Source organism: Melanotaenia boesemani, chromosome 6 (assembly GCF_017639745.1).
Source record: "Melanotaenia boesemani isolate fMelBoe1 chromosome 6, fMelBoe1.pri, whole genome shotgun sequence".
Lineage (NCBI taxonomy): Eukaryota > Metazoa > Chordata > Actinopteri > Atheriniformes > Melanotaeniidae > Melanotaenia > Melanotaenia boesemani.
In genome coordinates, this window is record NC_055687.1 from 23,856,936 (window position 1) to 23,874,461 (window position 17,526).

The 17,526-nt window shown below is 36.6% G+C and overlaps 1 protein-coding gene across 1 annotated transcript; it reads right to left on the bottom strand.

The window, feature by feature from the left end:
• Positions 1 to 4,250: 4,250 nt before the first annotated feature.
• Positions 4,251 to 17,343, bottom strand: LOC121641251 (syndecan-2-like). The gene is made up of 5 exons (XM_041987285.1): positions 17,114 to 17,343; positions 11,627 to 11,750; positions 7,289 to 7,437; positions 6,683 to 6,965; positions 4,251 to 6,459 (listed from the first exon to the last, which is right to left on the bottom strand). The coding sequence occupies exons 1-5, from the start codon at positions 17,183 to 17,185 to the stop codon at positions 6,296 to 6,298; spliced, it is 792 nt and encodes a 263-aa protein (XP_041843219.1). The 5' UTR covers positions 17,186 to 17,343; the 3' UTR covers positions 4,251 to 6,295.
• Between the last annotated feature and the right edge of the window lie 183 nt (positions 17,344 to 17,526).

Here is a 17,526-nt window from a genome sequence, read left to right on the forward strand (position 1 = left end):
GTATAGAATAGACGAACAACTTTCTCTAAACATCTGGGAAGTGTGGTCAGATTTTGGAATTTTAAAAAAAGGAATGTTGCCCCATTCTGTTTTAACAGTACTTGGTCTTCTGTTGCTGGATTTTTCTCATTTCATGATTCGCCAAATGTTGTGTTTTTTATTGGTGAAAGGTCTGGACTGCAGGCTGGTCATTTTAGCACCTAAACTATTTTCCAGTGAAACCATGCTAATTTGATGGGTGCCATGTGTGTTTTAGAATTGACTGAAATTTTGAAATTTGCAAGGCTTTTTATTTTTATTTATTTATTTATTTATTTTACTATCCACTGATAACAAGCTGGCTGGGCAATCTCCTTTTTAGTCTGTAGGACATGGTATCTGAAAAAGAATTTTTAATTTTTAATACTTTGACCATAGAACAGTTTTGCAGTTTGCCTCAGACTATTTCAAACGAACTTTGACCCAGCATTTCTGGATCGTGTTCACATATGTAGCTTTTTCTTTGTATGATTTTTTACTTACATTTGTGGATTGTGCTGACAGACAGTGGCTTCTAGAAGTGTTCTTGAGCCCATGAAGTGATTCCCAGTAGAGAATCATGCCTGTTTTTCAATGCAGTGCCACCCGAGAACCTGAAGACCACAAACATCCAATTTTGACCTTCGGCCTTGTCCTCTGTGCACAGAAATTCCCCCTGATTATCTGAATATTTCAATGAAAGATGTTGAGGTCTTCACAAGTCTGATTTCACAAGTTCACAAGTCTTTACAGTTTTAAATTTAGTGACCTTTTTCTGAAATTGTTCCACAATTTTTAGACACGATTGTTCACATTTTGGTGAACCTCTGCTAATCTTTACATCTGAGAGGAGATATATTTTGAATCTCGGCTGGGGGGAGGTTCAAAACTTGAGGGTGGTGGCCTTTCTGTGTGGAGTTTGCATGTTCTCCCCGTGTATGCGTGGGTTCTCTCCGGGTACTCTGACTTCCTCCCACCGCCCAAAGATATGCATCTTAGGTTAATTGATGACTTTAAATTCTCCCTAGGTGTGAGTGCGAACGTGAATGGTTGTTTGTCCCCTATGTGTTGGCCCTGCGACTGGTGACCTGTCTAGGTTGTATATACATACATACATATATATATATATATATATATAAAATTCTTATATTTCTTAAAACAACATATCTATCTTAAGAGGCATTTGCAAACCAGTACTTCTTTCTTAAAGCATGGCACTTTTGGTAAAGGATGTTAGTGCTTCCTTCACCATTAACAATATTTCTATAAACAGACCTAACTCCAAACATTTCAGCTGCCATAATAATGCCCACACGTGGAATGCATTGTATCCACATAGTTAAAAACACTGCACTTATCTGCCCACATCCCATTCTGTGGTTTTCATCCCCCATCTTTTTTTGCCACTAATCTACTGCATTCCTCTGCAGTCACTGGTATGCTTTTCACTGTAAGTGTCCCACCCATATCAGATTAACTTTGTTTCTTACGATACTACTACTTGCTTAATATAATGAATTGATGCACAGATTTTTTTTAATCTCCCCAAAATGTTTCTTAATTTCATTTATTTGCTCTTTCCAAAATAGGACTCAACCTATCCACCATCATGAATGCTTTGTCCTCTGCATCACCAGGTCTTGGAAAACATCTGACCATTTGGCTCGCTGCAAATGCTGCTGAGCTGGTTTAACACAGTGGTTTGAAACATTTTTTCTGTTTTTTCCCCCTGCAATTATATTTGCTTAAAAAGGGGGCAATCAGGAAACCTTTTTTTAATATAACTGTGCAAATGTGCAGAACTAAAGCTTTTACCTTCAGCTAAACTTTTTTTTCACTGTGAAAATGTAACAGACCACAAACCACATGTTTGTTACACAGAAGCTCCAGAGTAGGGGAGACTGAGGACAGCTCTAACAATTGGGACATTTCTGTCTCTAACTTCAAGCTCATTTAACCCAGTGTGTTCAAACAACTATGCAAACTAGTTTTAAGTGTCTGCTAATAAATGGCTTGGCAACTGCCTTTGCAACACAAACAGAAAATCCATGCCTTGACTGAAATATTACAGTTGACCTCATAGTCCGGGTCATGAAATAAGGACCATGACTGACTTAATATATTAAAATCTTTTATTAAAACAAAAATGCCATGGTCCCACAGAGCATGGAAGTTAAACTACACTTCCATCTTAACATTTAAAAATGTTAAAACTGTAGAAAAGGTGCAACTGTGCACTAACTTCAACAATCAAACATTTATGTGTGTTTGTCTGACACTAATTGTCACTAATTGTTTGTGTGACACTTGATCTTTGGTCTTCTAACCTCTAATCTCAAGACTGTGACATGGCATATGCCATATAGTTTTGCCACCGATTTGAGTGGGTTTCCCTGGACTTTTGCATCAGTGGATGCCCTCTTTAAAATGTTGAGAAGCACCCACCTGTCACCTGCCAGTCACTTATCCGAGACCTAGGCATGCTGAAACTAAGGGCACATTCACACTGGCACTGTTTGGTTCACTTCCACAGATGGTTTGGTCTGTTCGGAGCAGTGTGAACATGCATTTGGATTTTGATGCAGACCAAAGGAAGCTAACTAGTCAGCATAAAACTGAGGGTCTCAGTCCACTTGCAAGGGAAATCTGGTCTGGTGCACTAACAGTGGGAAAGCAAATGGACCATCAAGTGGACCAAAGAGAAGAAGTGCTGTACACCCCAATGCAACATGTCGGATATTTCATTGCCTCTCCTGCTGCTCATACTGGACAAATTCTTGTACAAAAGTATTATGTTTTAACACCTTAAAAACAGAAACCCCAAGACTGAATACATTTTTAACGGAGTTCCTCTGACTATGCTGGTGTGAATGCACCCTTAAACAAAAAGTTGTAATTAAAATCATATTTCTACTCATAAATATATTCAAATTTAGGTCTGTTGTAACATACAATTGTGTCCCTGAGTGCTTTAGCGATGAGCTAGCTGTTTGCCATTCAGCAAACAGCTAAAACAACCTCACTGAAAGACAGCTAGACAGAAACATAATCATGATATGTTTGGTGAGTTCAACTACAAAGCAAGCTACGTAATTGTAAAAATAATATGAGCAAAAACAAACACACACACACAAAAGAATCAAAACAAAACAAAAAATCAACAAACTTTCTTACCTCAAAATTAGATTTTCCCTCACAAATTTTGCTGTTTGCCTCAAGGCAATACTTTTCACATGCTAACTAAGGACTAAACTGAGCATGTGCAGAGTGAATCAGATAATTCCTAACTTCTTCCTTATTGGAGCAATTGCAAGTATTACAACTGACTCCTGTTACAACTGTCCTATCTCCCCTATACACAAAATGATTGCTTCAGTGAACAACAAACACACCAGGCTGTGCTTGAATCAAGGATAGATTGATAGAAAATGTGATGAAAGGAAGAAAGGGGTCAATAAAGGGGCAGAAAACAAGATAGACCCAAATTTTTTGAAAAGTAGCACATATCATCACACAATACACATTTCTTATTGATGTGTGTGTGAGAGCAAAGTATGAAATGTATGCTCTTTCACAGAACCAACCCCCCGCTAACAAATGAACACAGACGCTTTAACCTCCTAATTAAAGCCATATTTTCTTTATTCAGTAGTGAACTTCATAAGCTACACCAACAACAGCAGCAACACAGTTCACTCTTGGATGCTTCCATACACATTTTATTAGCAAGGTGATGGTTGGTGATCACTCTTGTGTAGTACTTTATATATATATATATATATATATATATATATATATATATATATATATATATATATATATGTATATAAAGGCAATGAATAAGGGTAAGAGATCAAGGCTTCAGTCCATTCATATTCAATTTGGATTAATATAAAGCTTCATCTAATCAAGAAAGAACTTCATTTATATAAAAAGGGTATTTTAGATAACTAATGATGAAGTTGAAAATGAATACAACAAAGCTTGTCAAATATACTGAGTTATGAATATGTTTATAAAAAGGCAAGGCAGTAGACATAAGGCTACTGTACAATACTGTACAATCCCAGTTATTAATAATAATAATACTGGATTCTAGTCTAAGTTAGTATAAATTAACCTATACAAATTATAATAAAATCTACATAGGGTATAAACTTAAAGTTCCTAGAATTGATAGGTTATAGCCTCTGCTTGAGTACTAACCCATTGTCTTTACCCTGTGGGTTTTGTTTATGTGAACAGATTCCTTAACCCCACCAGCACAGAGGAATCCAGCCGAGAACAAGCAGCTGTGATCTGAACAGCTCAAAGTTCAAAGCCTGACACAAATACTGTAATCACACTGTAGACGAAAGTATATGAAAAGCACTCTGAGGCACTACTGTGGATTCAAGAGTATCGTATGCTAACAGTAAGTCTTGGTGACCACATCATTCCAGGAAGTTTGCATTTCCATTTAGATAATTGCAAATTGCTTTTAATGTGTTAATTCTATGAAGATGGACAAAAAAAATTTGATATGTCAAAATGACAATGAAAATTTTAAATTGTACACCAATGCATAAATCTATGTTTGACAATACTTGTTGACATTAAAGAAAAATTATCTGAACTAAAAGGGAAATTGGGGATGAATAAGGGTAAGTCTATTTGCACTTGCTCCAGCCTCTGACCTCAGTCATGGTGATAACTGATGTTAGCTTAAAAAAATAGTAATGTGACCTTTGTAATATAGAAATCCTGCTTTGACAGCAGCAGGTAGCAGTTAAAATTTCATGCATACTGCAAATTCACAGTATTTTTCTAAACAAAATAACCGCGGGGTGTACATTTATGTTCTATCAAAATGTAAAACTACCCCTTTGTCATTATGACCTGCCTCCTGTACCCTTCTCACAGCTCCTTCCATTCCTTTGGCTATTTGAGGTAAAGACCAAAAATCTGGGAATACTCTTAGACCTGATCACATGTACATTGGCTGAAGAAAAGTATTTTATTATATAAGCATTAAACATACATCTAGAGCTGACAGCATTTTTAGTTTTTTAATCTTGCTGTGTAAACTGTGACACTATAAAATTTCAAATACACTAAATATCTCCACTGTCCCTTTAACTTCAAACCCACTATTATAGCTGCATGAGGTGGACAGTCAGAAAGGAATGTGCTTTGACTGTGGTCAGAAAACATTGGTCACTTCTTCTGGTTCTGAATTATAGTCACTATCTTTGCCTCTACCTGCTCCACGTCTCTGGAGAATGAAAGAAAAGAAATAAAATAATCCTGAAAATATTAAAAACGTTATATTGATATACGCCTGAGGGACTTGAGCCAAGGCAATCTTGTAGCCTGACAACAGAATTCCTTGTTGAGACAGAAATATAATCTCTAAACATTACAACACATTTAAAATGCTACAGAATTTGCATAAGACAAATAATGAACCTCTATATTTGGTCACTTCTATAAATGTCAAAAAATCTGTAAGAAAACACACGTTTGTACCTGCAGTGTAACAAAATCTCTTGTAGCAAATACTGGACAGTACATGAAGACACTCATTCTCATAACAAAATATTAATTTTAGCAAAGAAGCATAGAAAAAAAATTAAATGTAACACACATACTGCAGCTGTTAACATGCAGAGAAAACATTACCTCAAAGGGAAATGGTATCAGCTTTTGGAAGGCCCTTCATAATACTAATCCTATATGTAGTACCATTTACATGAAAAAGCATTCCGAAAAGATTAAAGCTATCTTAGTGACATTTCAGTCATTTTTCTCAAGCTGTTAGGTTGAACAGGGCTTGTTGAGCTGTAGATCCTTTAAACTGACTATCAGATTCAATGTCAATTTTAATCAATAGTATTGTAGGTCTAAAGGCACACTGTTACCAGAAGTTAAAGGCTGACAACTTTACAAACATGAAAATAGCTTTGATCCATTGTGATACCAAAGAAAAGATTCCTTTCGTAAAATGTAGGATGTGTATTTATGCCAATGTCTTTCTATAGCAGAGAATGAGGAATTGATTAGAAAATCTTGTTTTTTTTTTTTCCTTCTAGTTAAGTTTCACTATGACCACTTCTGCACAAAAGCTGAACATTATGAAGAATAAAAGGTAAGAAGATGGTAGAGAACAAGGGTAGGGAATGATGAAAAATGACTTCTAACTTCATGAAAAGGAATAATCTTCAGCTGTGTATAGATCCGCTTTCAATCGCAAATGACAGGAGACAATTTCCACAATAGATTGTCTCTGTTGGTCAGTTCAGGCGTAGAACTCCTTTGTGGGCGCTTTGTGATAAGCTGTTGCAGAAAGTTTGTTGTCGCCAAGGTCATAGCTTCCTTCATCCTTCTTTTTCATGCGGTAGGCAAGGAGGAGGAGGAGGAAAACAGCACAGAGGAATCCAACCACTCCGCATGCTGTCACAGCTGGATAGGAAATAAAAAAATAAAAAATCCTTCTGCTTTATGTTCCACACTGATTGGAAATTATATACATGATTTGTAATACTTGGAATATTTGGTACATAGTATAATGTTTGTTAGAAATAAAAATCAGTAGTATTATAAAGCCTAATAAAGTAATTGTCTTCTCTTAATGTCAAGAACCTGAGAAAAATTAAAAGAAAACATTAATGAAATCACTTCTTACCAGCGAGCACTTCAGTCCTCTCCCACATGCTCTCAGAGGTCACTTCTTCATGAGTGCCAACACCATGAAATCTGCTGTCTCGACCTCCTGAGGCATAAACTTCATTATTAACGTCTTTGACCAGGACTTTCCTATCCTTTTTCATCATATCAACACTTGTGTCCTCTTCCACATAATTGGACAAAGTGGTGTCCATGATGAAATCAGCTGTGGTAGTTTCAACAAGACGCTCTTCACTGGGACTGGAAGTACTGATGACGAAGTTGGATGTTGGATTTGATATCTGGAGGAAATATGCAATGAGAAAATGCAATTATATGCCAAGTAACAAAATAGGACTTAAACTGAGATGTTACACGTTATAAACACTTTCTCAAGAGCATGATAATGAATATCAGGCAGAAGTGGGAGAATTTCTTTGAGTAATATTGTTAGTAAGATTTCAGATATAATGCTTTCTACTCTTTGATATTAAAAAGCAATGTATAAATGGGATATGTGTAAGAGCATATAAAAGCATGACTCAAAATCAAAATCTAGGAGAAACTTTGTCATGTCACACAAAAGGCATCAACATGACGATTTGGGGGGGGGGGGGGGGGTTACCTCATCATCACTGCCTTTCGCTGCATCCTGGCTGTGTGACACAGTGGTTGAAGGAGAAGCTGATGATGGCTGTGGTTGGAATGGCAGCATTTCTTTAGAGAGGTTGAGGAGCCTAAGCACTTCACTTCCATTCAAGTAGTTGCTGTAATCTGAGATATGAGGAAGGAATTACCACCACGAAATACATGAAATATACACCACTTGTTTGGGGCAGGTCTGTCTGTGGATGAAAACAGCTGTATATACTATTACTAGCTGGCTGTTTTTTTCTCTCTCTTTATTTACTTATTTATTGTCATTAATATCATGATTATTATTATTTGCTCTGTCATGGTATTCCATTTTGTGACTGTACCATTTTATTGTTTTGAATGTTGGTTAGGCCGTTATAGGTCATTGGGTACTTCTCTTGTTTGTTATATACTACAATATTTGCTAGATTATTTTTTAATTCTCATTTTCTAATTTTTCCTCATTTTTAAGAAAAAATTTTATTTTACAAATCTCTTTGACTGAATCTTTGCATTCTTAGCTTGACTGTTTAGGTTAACCTCTTGCTCCTGCTCCCTCCGCCCCCGGGAGTTAAAGGGTTAACAAACGGTTTTATGGGTGTAACATCAGGTCTGTAAATGTAACTATAAACATGTGTGGTATCCACAGAAAGTCCAGAATATTATCTAACAGCTCAGTAAAACCATTTATATGACCACCAAACACAGTTAAGACAACAAACAAAAGACCAGGTACACAAAGTCAGAAAAAAATATGTAAACACAAATTATGGCTCCCGATGGCATGAACGCGGACAAACGACTCCTCTACTGAAAGCTCAGATCTCCCAGATTCCAAAACTGTAAGTTTCATCTCGCCATGACCAAGATTCACTGAACCAGAGGCAAAAGAAGGCCCAAATCATAAAATACCTTACCTTCGCTTGCCTCAAAACATATATCTACCAGGATAAAACTGCATTTAGTTAAAAATGTTTCTTATTGTCTTTTGGGAGTAGGTTCCCATCCAAAAATCACAATTTCCTGTCTATTTGCATGAGTTTTGACAAACAAAGAGAAATGTTGGTTCTTTTTGTTCTTTCTTAAGTGCCAGACAGAAAAAGACTCTTCATTTTAATAAACCCACTTTTCCTGATCATATCAAACACACCGCTGGAGCAGGACACGACATGGAGGAAGGGAAATGGATGGCAATCCACTGCATGTAGCCAATTAGCAAGAAGTTTGAGAAGGGGGGGGACAACCAAAAAACAACCAAAAAAAACCAACCCTGCGTTAACGGGTGTTAAGAAAAATTTACGGCGTTAATCAATTGACGCGTTAACGTGATAATGGATGTGGAAACAATGCAATCTCTGGGCTCCAGACTGCAACCAAATGGTAGCATTTTGCGACTAAAATGTGAGACAGTGTGAGTGAATTTTTCATCTACTTGCACAATGGCGACCAATACATTTGCTGGTCTTTTTCTAGTAGTAGTTATAATTGAATTTATTTAGTCGCTAACAAACTTCTGCTCCCGTCTTCAACCCAGTAGTTTACAGTAATGCGCAAATTAGCTGCTGGTTTGCAGACTCAAACTAACCTCAATACAAGAAAAGGAAACGAACACCAACGAAGAAGATGACAGCCAATGTGGGTGTGAGCGGGGATGAACGACCACTGTGATTGGTTTATGTGTGAAAAGAGACGGGTCTTAGGGGAATTTAGTACCAACTTAGCGACTTTGTCGCTATATTAAGCGAGTTTTCAGACCCCCCCTTTCTTTAAGCGACCAACGACAAGTCTAGGGACTTTTTGTGGTATTATTGGAGACTTTTGGAGACTGACGTGAATGAATGTAGTTTACTCTTCCCAATGAGGAGCGGGTACTGAGCAGACCCCTCCCCCATCATGGACCAGTCATACCATGCCCTATGAGGGATGATGGTGACAAAGTTACTGTTCTGCTTCGACTACAAAGTGAATATCAAATCAAATCATCAAATCTGATTTGATTTGACAAGTTCTATGTCTACTTGTTTTGTATTAGTAAGTAAGATGTGTGTGTTTTTTTTTTAATGTTATGTCAACTGCAAAAAAATGTAAATTGTAAACACTGTAATTTCTGATTTTATTGTTCAAGTATTTATTACTAATACAATAAAAATTAAACAAAATGTGAATATTTGCTATGCAAGGCGATTTCAGTGTGCACCCCTAAATTTTCTGCTTGAGCTCCTAAAAATTTAAGTTGGGGGCCACTGTGCTCCTCGTAAAAAAAGTTAGTCTGGAGCCCTAAATCTTTGAGTTTAATACTTGTGGCTGATCACGCTGGACAGGGGAGGGTTTAGCCAATGTGGTTCCATTGTTTAACATAAAACTGTTTTCCTCTGTTCTTTCTGCTTCATCCAAAGCACTGGCTCCAGCCCCCCAAAACTGGTGCTATACTAGCACAAGGTCTTTGCTTGACCAGCGCAAATAACCTTTTATATCTTAGACAGGGAGGGGGATTATGGAGATCAAAAAGACAAACTCAAATATTGTAAATGTTATGTTTAAAAATCCCGAGCCGCTGTCTTGTCTTCTCTTGGGGTGTGCCATCCTAGGTACCTCATGAACCGATCTGATTATGATTCAGGCTGCTTTGATTACATTATTAAAAAGTTATCAAGATTTTCAATGCATCTTTTTCCACATTCAGGGTTTTGTTTGTTTCTCACTTCGTGTCTACTTCTACATACTTTTAAATGCATTCAGTATCTAATAATTTAAGTAACCAAACAAACTTATCTCAACTATATATTATTTATATCAAAACAATAACTAAATCCAACATATTTTTCCATTTACGTTCACATTTTCCATTAAATCTACATGAGCAGCAGGTGTTCAATCAGTTTTGCATACGTTGTCAGAATATATAGCCTTGGTTAATGCACATATGTAGCACAGAAAACTGCAAATGACCCATTAATTCAGCACTATTGACTACACAGAAATTGTGTCAGCATAGAGCCAACTGTGAAGCCTAAAGCAATTAGTTTTGTATATTATATTGCTTATTAATTGCACATTGCTCAAGAGCATATCTTATATGACTAAACTTGAGGGGAGATACACTTAAAAACCCAGATGAAGTGTATGAAACTGTACTTATAATACAGTTTTTTCTGTTCATCTTTATGCAAGTTTAGGGGGACGAACCAGTCTGTCCCCCTAAAGTTTCAGGGCAGCATGTGCAAATTTTATGTTTTTTTTTTTTTTTTTTTTTTTTTATGTACCATGTGCAGGTACATTATTTGTGAAAAATAAAAAAGATGGCTGCACCAGATTTAGCATTATGCTAATTATACCATGCTCCATCTGCAGTCCTTGAATCAAATAAACAAGATAGCAGATTATCAACAAAGTGCAATTACAAAATACAACAAGAATACAATACAGTATAAATACAATGCAACTGACTAATAATAAAATACAATAAAAAAAATCAAACACCCTATTTAAAGTTCCTAAGCAGTTGGTAGTACAACAGGTAATATTATTAAAATAGTCCATATAACTCTTAGCTGATGGCTAATAGTTATGTTCCTGCAACAATTTGCAGCTGTGTTCCTGTCATTTAATTATTATGAAAAATAATCAATTTTGAACATTTACAAATCACAATTGAATCAGCACGTGTAGCAACGTGATAAAATGATTAGAAACTTAATCTCCACAACCACAAACATGTGTTATCTTAGGGGTTGTGATTTAAAAAGGCTGAAAATCACTGATTCATAATATCAATGATAGAAGGACGTTTTGATGTGTATTGGAAAAAACGTTATAAAGAATTTGAGGACGTGGCTCTGTCATGGCTCTCTTGCAGTAAAAACTCCATAACAAAAATTCTTATGTCAGAAAGTAGTTTAAATGCTCTGGCAAGCTATTCACAATGTGGATACAGTAGACGTGAGTCATTCATAGTAGAGGTGAGTCATAGGAAAGGCACAGATAAGCTGACATCTGTGGACTTCCAGTAAAACATCACCTGGCTGATCATACACCACCTCAGGACAAACATCTGGCTCATTTTGAGTGCTTCTATGTCTCAATGTACAAATACTAGCATCCGCAGGATATGCTGCTCTACGTGTGTCAATATGTCAAATTATGTCTAATTTTTGTAACTTGTTAGTCATTGAAGAAGTTTTCATTTGATCTCATCTGTCACAGTAAAACACATTTTCCACATTTAAACAAACATTTTGAAATATCATGCCTGCAGTAATCTTTTACTATTAGAGACAAATATATACAAGCAAACAAAGACAGTACAAAAACACAATAGCCTTTTTACCATAGTCTCCAGAACCCGAGCCTGACTGATCCTCGCCATCTTCATCATCTACAGGGAAATCACCTGAAGCTTGGTCCTCTATGTACAGGTCATCTGTCGTGGTCAACTGGGACATGACAAAGAGCTGCAAGACAAAAAAAAAACACTTTATATAAAAAAAAAAAACATAAAAAAAAAAAAAAAAACCCAGACATCAACATGCAAGTAGACGAGGGGACAAAAAAGACAAAAAAGGTGAGGGAAAGATGAAGCTACACAAATTCACACTTGCAGAATGCCTCCAACTAATTGAAACCATGTGAATGTCTCTGCAGTTCTGGAGAAAGACAATACCTCTCACAACCAATGATGTAAGCTAGCCAAATATGCTGGAGTGTGCACAGTCGTCTACAAGAGGAACCACAGCGTGTATTGTTTCCACAGCATTGTAAGCACCGAAGATCGGAGCTGGATTATTGCACATTTCATGTGTCGTGGCAGTAATTTGCGATAAATCACAGAGCCAGATAGCAGAGATCTAAGTGTTTTTGAGAGGAGGAGGAGGAGGAGGGGAGGGATAGTGACTTCAAAGACAACACATACATACATCTGACAAGTGGACACATACACACACACACACAGAGAAAAAACAAAAGACTGTGTGTGTGAAAAAACACCTACCAACCCAGACTGGAGCATGATGAAAACCAAAGACCTACTTTTCTCTCTTTATCTCCACCGCAGTCAAACAGGACACAACAACCAGGAGCTCAGGAAAGTTGGAAAACAAAGGTGGAAACACAATAATGACTGCAACTCAAAGAAAGTGGGATAGGAAGGATCACACATACGTTCGTGTTAAGACAGAGGGGGCTGCACACACATACACACACACATGCTCATGGATGAATATGGTCTATTGAGACTTGAAGTATGTCTGGTATGTATACTATGCTTCCACTAACACAGGTGCTGAGAGAGTTAGAAAGGAGAGAGACTAGGGAAAGGAAGGGAAGGAGGGAGACAAGGACACTTCTGTGTGCATCTCATAAAACAGGTGTTGAAGACAAAGAAGAAGGGGTGTAATGAGGTGAATCATTCTGTCTTACTGCAATAAATTGTTACTACTTAACTTAGGAAGTTAAGGACTGGAGTACATACAAAACCTTCTTTTTTTTCTGAAATGCCATCATAAAGTCACCAATAGCTTATGCTGGTCTGATCTCACACTAACAAAATAATGAGATATTTGGAGACAAAATGACACAAGCCAGATGTGTCCACATTGTGGTGAAAGTGGCCAAAAAAGTCAGTAATATTTATTTCTACAGACAGCAGAATGTCATAATGCCAAGCCTGACTAAAATAGCAGGAGTCTCCTCTGTTCCTGCTCTCTTTAGCAAGGGATTAAAGAAACAGATGCTGTGCCTGTCAAAACAACACACAAAGGCATAGTTACACATAAGGCTGTTAACTGTTAACAAGATACATCAGTCCATTTCTGCTCACTGTACGACTTTAACATATTTAAATTTAGACCTTGTACAGATGACCAAAGAGATTTGTAAGCTTAAAGCTGGCTTCAATTAGCTATCAAACTTACAGGTCCAGATTAGACATCAATGATCTTTGGTGTGTAGTTGTAGCTCACTGTAGCTCAAAAAGCAGGTCATGCTCAGGACTGTACTAAGTCAACAGCCCTATTGTGGGAGCCAAGATTCCCTTGTAAGGACACATCAACTAGACTGACTGAGACCTCAGGTGACTGTGAACTGACAGACTGCTAAACATATACTACCCACCATGTATATTAATTGAAACAGGTTGAAATCATGAATATCCTTCATTGCTCTACCTCTGAGTAAGTATAAATTTATTCATCATAGCGTCTCTCCTGAAAATCTCTTTAAAAAGAAAAAAAATCCATAAAAGAAAATTTTAAACACTCACTGTTTGTTAGCAATGGTTTTGTCATAACTAATGGTAACTTGAATACTTTTCAGTGCCCCAATTTATTTATTTATTTATCTTTTTTTTTTCGTGGCCAACAAATTACATGCAAAGAAATCTTGTCAGTTTCAGGGCAGAGTTAATGTGACACAACCAGGACACACTGGTTAAATTTCAATCACTGCAATGGCATAATGTTATATATATATATATATATATATACATACACTCAAGCAGAAGTAAAGACATGCAATTTTTTTAAGTAATTATTTTCTTTGGTAATGACTGATTGACAATAGTCTATTATTTTGTGAGAAAACAACTAAATAATAATAATAATTAAGAAAGAAAAACTATCACAACTTACCATCTAATGGAAAATCTTTTTATACTGAGTCATAAGGAGGAAAGTATTTTAGTTCTAGTGTTTTAAAAGTAATGTTTCATAAAATGCAACATAAAATCCCTTTTTCTACATCTACCCGTTTCCCTCCCTCCCAAGAATGGGAGAAGTTTTGCAATGAGGTTCAATGGAAGACATGACGCAGAAGATACAAACATCTGGAAAACATACGTATGCAATATATACAAACATGGACATGGAGCGTATATAAAAATGTGGCATCCTGGTGCTCTGTCATAGTGGAGACAGTTTACTGGTAACAGCCGGATCAGACTGGTACAACTCTTCAGACACATGATAGAAAAGATTGTTGGGAAAGTAGGCTTTTAAAAATAGTCATTACCAACTATTGTTTTTTTTAAGACTGCTTAAGTGACAGTATAATATTTATTCAATGAGTTGCAAATCTCAGAGAACAGTGGGGTCAAAAGCAAGGTTGTGCAATAACCAAGAGCATACAGAAAACCTGTCATCACCCAGATAGCTACAGCCACAGAACACAATGCTTCGTAAAGGGGGAGTATGTTTGTTGAGGGCTACAAGTCACAAAATGTTTGACCTGTCAATGTCAAGATGTGTTTTGTTGTTTAACAGCTGCTGTAGTTACCAGAATATCAGATGCTGAAAAAACAGATCCGTTTTGTAAGAGCTCAGCAGGTCAAGAAAGTGTTTGACCAAACATCCACATGTGACACAATGTCCACTTTTATCAGACACGAGGATGATGTTAGTCTTTCACTGACATTACAGTAATTTGAAACTGCTGACCCTAAAGTAAAGGTCTTGGTCCACACCACTTCAAAAAAGTATTTCTAGTAATGTGTTTTTCAGCTTTTTGGGTGGTCAAAAACATAATCCTATCACACAATAACAATAGAGTTTATGTTTAAAACCATTTTTGGAATTTGTCCCTGTAAATACAATAAATATCCCAGTAAAAATAAAATAAATAAATAAATAATAATAATCACACATGGGCATGATCAGATTGGAAATCAGAAAACCAACTAAGTCAAAATAATATCAAAGTAATAGTCTCACAGCCATATAAATGTATTCAGTGAATCCTTCCCTTTATGCACTAACAAAACAGTGCTAACTAAGCACATGAAAATACTGCAGGAAAAATGGTTTACTCCAAGGATTGTCTTTTTTTTTTTTTAGTTTTAAATCTTGATATATGTTTAATGAGTACTCGTGGTACTGTGTGTGTGTGTTCTGGAAATGTTCCAGAAAGGCATCAAGAAAATATTCAGTAATACTATGTTAATATAATCAATAACACGCTTTTTTTTTTCTTGTGTTTACTCTCTCCTTTCTTTTGCCCCTAACCCTTCTTGACAGGTCCAGTAATAATATGTAAATTAAATTCAGTAAAAATAAAGAATAATAATTAATTATCAGAAGGGGCCTGATATCCATAAAGCTCCTCTTGGCAAAGCAAGTTTGTCCGGCACAACAGAGCAGCCACCACCATCACCAACACCAGCATTCTGCTTGCTATGATGCTGGACAAGACAAGTTAAAAAAATAAAAATAAAATAAATAATACTAGAATGAGGTGTCACTCTTTTCCTCGTGCCTTGTGTGGTTAGACAGAAAACTGTGTATCCCACGCAAATACGTGCTTGCCTGGACTAGCCCAGTGGGACACACTATGAGTCATTCATCCAGAACATGACAACTACCAGCCCACAAACTGTCAGGAGCAGAGCAGCCTGCTTCAACATTCATCAGTCAGATATGAGAAGCATCACTGATGACTAACCGGAAATTGTAAAGCCACCTTTGCCACACTAGGAGAAAGACAGTTGGGAGTGTATCATACAACCCATCACACCCAGCAATTTGAGGCTGGAGCCTGTACTGGAGCATGAAGCCAAGCAGAGTGGGAAATTAGCACAAGCCACTAGTTTCATTTGAGCATAATATGAAAGCAGCTCGTAGATTTAAGATAAAATATATTTACCATGTTAATATGACTATTTGTCTTTGCCTTGCAGATGTTCACAATCAAAGGAAATATATTTCCTTGCATTCAAGCATTTGTGCACCAATGTAGTATCCATACTTAGGGTTAAAACCACTATACATCAATGCTTGGGTCTTAAGCAGAAAGAAAAAAAGAGAGAGAAAAAAAGAAAAAGAAAACAGTACACAAATTCAGCCTGATCTAGCATACATTTCAGTTATATCCACCAGCACACTCTCGGGTTTTATCCCTCTCCCCTTTTACAGTACAGTCCATAAATCTTAGATATTAATTTCTAGAGTGCTGGTTAAGTTCCATAACTCTCATTTCCGATTTTTCAGTCAATAAAGCAACCAGGATATACATTTACATTGAACAGAGACGTGCTTGAGCCTGTCATTTCCAGGTGTTTTCCCACTTTGTAAAAGACAGCCATGGAGAGAAAAGGGGAGAGGGGGGCATGAATTTATCTAGTTTTGAGTTAAGACAGGTTTGTCAGTTTAGCTCGAGGAAAATTTGTGACAGCATGTTTTACCATTTCTATTTGAAGATAAAACATTCTAATTACAATTCAGAATTTCACTGCGCAAGTAGTCCTGCGTGGATGAGAAATTCAGGCCAGGTCCGATTTTGATTTAAATGTCAACACTGTAAGCTAAAGGATGAACAGATTTGAGGACTTGACTGGACGCCTGAACTTGGCTTGAATACACAAAGTATTGCTGAATATCACCTACCCGTGTATTAGTTCCTTATATCTTATGTAAACACCATTGCTTCCTGGGAAAATTTTGTTCATGGGTTTCTTTTTCTTTTCTTTTTTTAAAGTGGATTAGTCTATATCACTTTCAGCTTATTTTTCGCATAAAACATCCACATGCTCCAATAAAGGAAAAAAACAAACAAAAAGACATATACAATTAATATAATCTACTTGAAAAACAATGTCGTCATTACCTAATGCATTAGGGAAATAGTTCCACAAATAACTGATACGGAATAATTTAGGGAAAAAAAGTCAACCGAACAAAACCTAACGTTACGGAGGTTTGCCTTTCCCAAACGTATTTTAACGGCTCTTTATTTTTGTGTGCTTGTGTGGCCATAAAGGAAAGACAAATATGTCGAAGGTCTCGTTGCCTAGTTTACGTGTAAAAGAAAAATACAATTTAAAGCTACTTACTTTTTCACCGATAAACCCAGTCGTCAGCCCAACGAGGAAAAACAACCACAGACTCCTCATCTTGGTGACCATAGAAAGAAGAAAAAGCACGAAAGAAAAAATAACTACTAAAAAATAATATAAAAAAAACTAATACAGGGCTAATTATTCGTCACGTTTACGTTAGTAATTTTCGGACACTTTGTTAACCACCGTCCGAGCCGACCACAGCTCTCGAACTCGTTGTGAGAAGTTGGCTTGTGGAGTTGTTTAGATTGGCCGTGCGGCGTGGCTAAACGATGACGTCACCACGGAAGAAGGGGGCGTTCAACACGCACAACAGATTTTCTATAAATGAAACATACATTATTTGATTAATTATTTTCAGTATCTTATCACGTCTTAAAAAAACGTTAAATAAGAGAATCAATGAT